A 3628-nucleotide genomic window follows, 5' to 3' on the forward strand; every position below is an offset into this window, starting at 1 on the left:
TAAACCTTCATCTAAAGTACAGTTTAAAAAAATGCAAAAAAAAAAAAATTATAATCTGAAACCCACAGTCAAATCTGTTGTTTTGTTGTCTTGTCCTGTTGATTCCAACTCATGGGGACCATATGTGTTACAGAGTAGAACTGCTCCATAGGATTTTCTTGGCTACAATCTTAATGGAAGAGTCCGTGAATGGTGCGTATGGTTAAGCACTCGACTACTAGCTGAAACGTTGGCAGTTTGAACCCACCCAGAGGTGCCTTGGAAGTAAGGCCTGGCGATCTGCTTCCAAAAGGTCACAGTTTTAAAAACCCTATACAGCGCAGCTGTACTCTGCATATATGTGGTCGCCATGAGTCAGAATGGACTCAGTGGCAGCTAACAACAACAATCTGGATGGAAGCAGATTGCCAGGTCTTTTTCTCCAGTGTGTCACTGGTTGGGTTTGAACCACCAACTTTCTGGTTACCAGTCTAATGCAAACCATTTGCGCAACCCAGGGACCTCAGAGTCAGGTGTAAGGAGTCTAAATGTTTGATATGGAAAGCTGGGGACAGGCATGATGACAGCAAACAATATATATACATTGACAACCTCCCCAGGTTTGGGTACCTGCAGGGAGATGGGACCAGCAAGGATACGTGTCTCCTCTACCACTGAGGTCCTCCCCATAAGTGACACAGTTGGAGCAGAGCAGGATGAATCATCACATATTTGGAAATTTTATGGCTTGGCAACATTTCTACACGTGAGAGCTGTTTGAAAAACAGCTCAACCGGGTGGCAGAACCCCAGAAGGAGAGACAAGGAGCCAGGAAGTGACATGGCAAAGAGAGGCTTGTAGGATTTCTGGAAGGGCAGAACAGCCATGATGGTGGCTATGAGTAAGCCAGATAAAACCAGAGGTTATTCTGAGTGAGCCTCCAGAGAGGCAAGTCCAGAGAGTCGAAAACAGAACAATATCACAGTGATTTCTATGAATGGGTGTGGTGAAGATAATTACTTTTGTGTGTGGCCTTTCTAGCCATGGTCTTGTGACTCTCACCCAGGTGATTGGGTGGGGCTGTGCAGATAAGATAATCGTGGCCCACTGAGGGGATTGGTCAGTTTTGCCTTAAAAGAGAGCCAATTCCAGAGCAGAGAGGAGAGCCCACCACAACCAAAGAAGGATTGACATGCAGCAGAAACCCGCAGGAGACGGCGCAGCAGCCTTCCCAGCCCACGGAGTGAGAAAGCTGAGTGCTTTTGGGCACAGACTGAGGGCCAGGGAGAAGTCTACACCTGACCCACAAATCTGGGACTTTCCAGGCTCTACAACCACATGAGCCATTTCCCTTACATGGTTCGTGAGTTCTGTGAGATGTTGCAGCGAATTAGGGAAACCAAAGACAGGAGAAAGAGTACTGAAGGGAGAGGGAGTAGTTGATGTTAGAGATGATGGAGTGGTACAGCTGATTGGAAAAGTTAGACATTTAGGACATTTTTAACCTCCGCCTCATAGCTTTGTGCTGATACTTATAAAAGAAATTAGTCGTTTAATGGGAAATTAGCCAGTCAGCAGGAATTCAAGGGACCTCAGAGGAAATGCTTTCAATCTGAAACTGGAGTGGGTCCTAACAGAAAAGGCCTGGCTTCCTCAATGAGCAGAAGCGCTAAAAGAGAGGGCCTGTTTGCTTCCAGAGTCCCTGGGTGGCCTGCACCATTAAAGGTGCTTGGCTGCTAATGGAAAGGTTGAAGGTTCAAGTCCACCCAGGGGTATGAGTCCCAGTCGATTCGATGGCAACTGGTTTTGTTTGTTTCTAGGGTGGGAGGAAAAGCCACAGGATGGAAAGTATAATCATAAAAGTAAGCTTTGTTCTGTTACCCGAAGTAACGTACTGTTGATGAACGTTTACACACAGACAGGCAGAGTGAACAGTTACGTTTGTTACCAATAGCTACGACAGAGACCCACAAAACCCCAAATGTTTACTATCTGGCCCTTTCCTGAAAGTTTGCAGCCCCTCCTTGGGTCTAGACCCTGCCTCTGAAGCTGCCCTGACCTGACGCAGGCAGGGAGAACAGGCAGCTGCGTATCAGGCCTCTGGTAGCAAGCAGAGACCCATGAGGAAATTCCTGCCAGCGAGCCAGAACCATTCTATATTCACAAGTGACAGAGCAAAAGGAATGGCAACTCCAGGTGCCTTTAAAGGAGCAGGGAGCACTAGAAGGAACATGTTGAAGATGCTGACACGCTCTAAGCTGAACAGAGAGCCATTCCCGTGTCCTGGTCACAGAACAGGTACCAGCCTTGTGGAGATGGGATCCGATGTTCCTGCCCAAATGGGTCTATTCAGCTGAGATGTCAGATATCCATGGAAAGCTGTCCTCACCGAGCACATGCCAAGCTTCTGGTGGCGACAACTATGACTGACTGATTTGTTAAAATATATTTACTTATTTGGGCAGGAGGAGTTCCTGGGTGGCACAGTTAAGTGCTTGGCTACTAACCAAAAGGTTGGCAGGTTCAAGTCCACCCGGAGGCACAGTGGAAGAAAGGCCTGACAATCTACTTCTGAAAGATTACAGCCATTGAAAACCCTACTGAGCCCAGTTTTACTCTGACACACACACAGTTGCCATGAGTCAGGGTTAACTTGACAAAAACCAGTTTATTTTGGGTTTTTTTGGTATTTGGGCATGATTTAGGAATTATCCCAGTATATTACTTTTGTTATCCCATTTGTGGGCACGTGCATGTGTGCACACACACACATATGCATTCACAGACTGGTATAATTTCTTAGTAATGCCTCCAAATTACTAAATATATGAGTGTTTAGTTATATAACTCATACCGACAATTCAACAATACAATAAATTCAGATCCAGAGATTGTTTGGTTGATACATATACTCTTTTAGTGCCTGGATGTGGTAACAAGCAAATTCTCCCACGTACAACTCCATTTTTAAAATACATACTCTAAGACTTTCTATTTTCTCCACAGAACATATCAGATACAGTCTCCCAGCCCTATCATACTGAGGATGATTGGTACTTGTCCAGGCCCATCAACCATGCGTCCCAGAAGGAGACACAGAAGGAAGATGGCCTCCTGGCTGTAAAATGGGCCCGTCATCCTTTGCACATGTCACCACCACCCACATGAGGATTTGAAAGCGTACCCTTTCTGAATGGCTCCCGGTTCTCCTCTGCTTCTCTGTTGATTTGACTTGGTTCCGGTTCAGCAGTGGACCCCTGGTCTTCAAGCTCATCTTCTGTTTCATCATCACTGTATGGAACCACTTCATCATTCGGCTGCGAATCCTCCTCAAATGTAGTCTCTGAGTCTCTTTCTGTACTCATTCTGCTGGCAAATTGGAACTACCTGGTTTAAAAGAAAGAAGAACCAGAGTGAATCATTGCCCTCCTTTAGCTCTAGGTTAAATCCTGCATCCTATTATAACTCTCATTTAACAGAACATCATCTTCCTAACATAACATGTAAATATTTCTGAATAATGACCCAGAAGTTCAAATTAACATACAAACAAGAACATCTAGTTCAATTGGCATAACACAGTTTATAAAGACAATGTTCTACATTCTATCTTGGTGAGTAGTGTCTGGGGTCTTAAAAGCCTGTGAGC

The 3628-nt window shown here is 45.2% G+C and overlaps 1 protein-coding gene across 1 annotated transcript in view; it reads right to left on the bottom strand.

Annotated features, from left to right (window-relative positions):
* The window catches only part of ATP8B1 (ATPase phospholipid transporting 8B1), a 77471-nt gene extending 74127 nt beyond the window's left edge, over nucleotides 1-3344 (bottom strand). Inside the window, exon 1 of the mRNA XM_004379261.1 lies at nucleotides 3164-3344. Coding sequence (XP_004379318.1) covers nucleotides 3164-3344 — 181 coding nt within the window. The remainder of the gene's footprint in view (nucleotides 1-3163) is intronic.
* Between the last annotated feature and the right edge of the window lie 284 nt (nucleotides 3345-3628).

Source organism: Trichechus manatus, unplaced genomic scaffold, assembly GCF_000243295.1.
Source record: "Trichechus manatus latirostris isolate Lorelei unplaced genomic scaffold, TriManLat1.0 scaffold00063, whole genome shotgun sequence".
NCBI classification, from domain to species: Eukaryota; Metazoa; Chordata; class Mammalia; order Sirenia; family Trichechidae; genus Trichechus; species Trichechus manatus.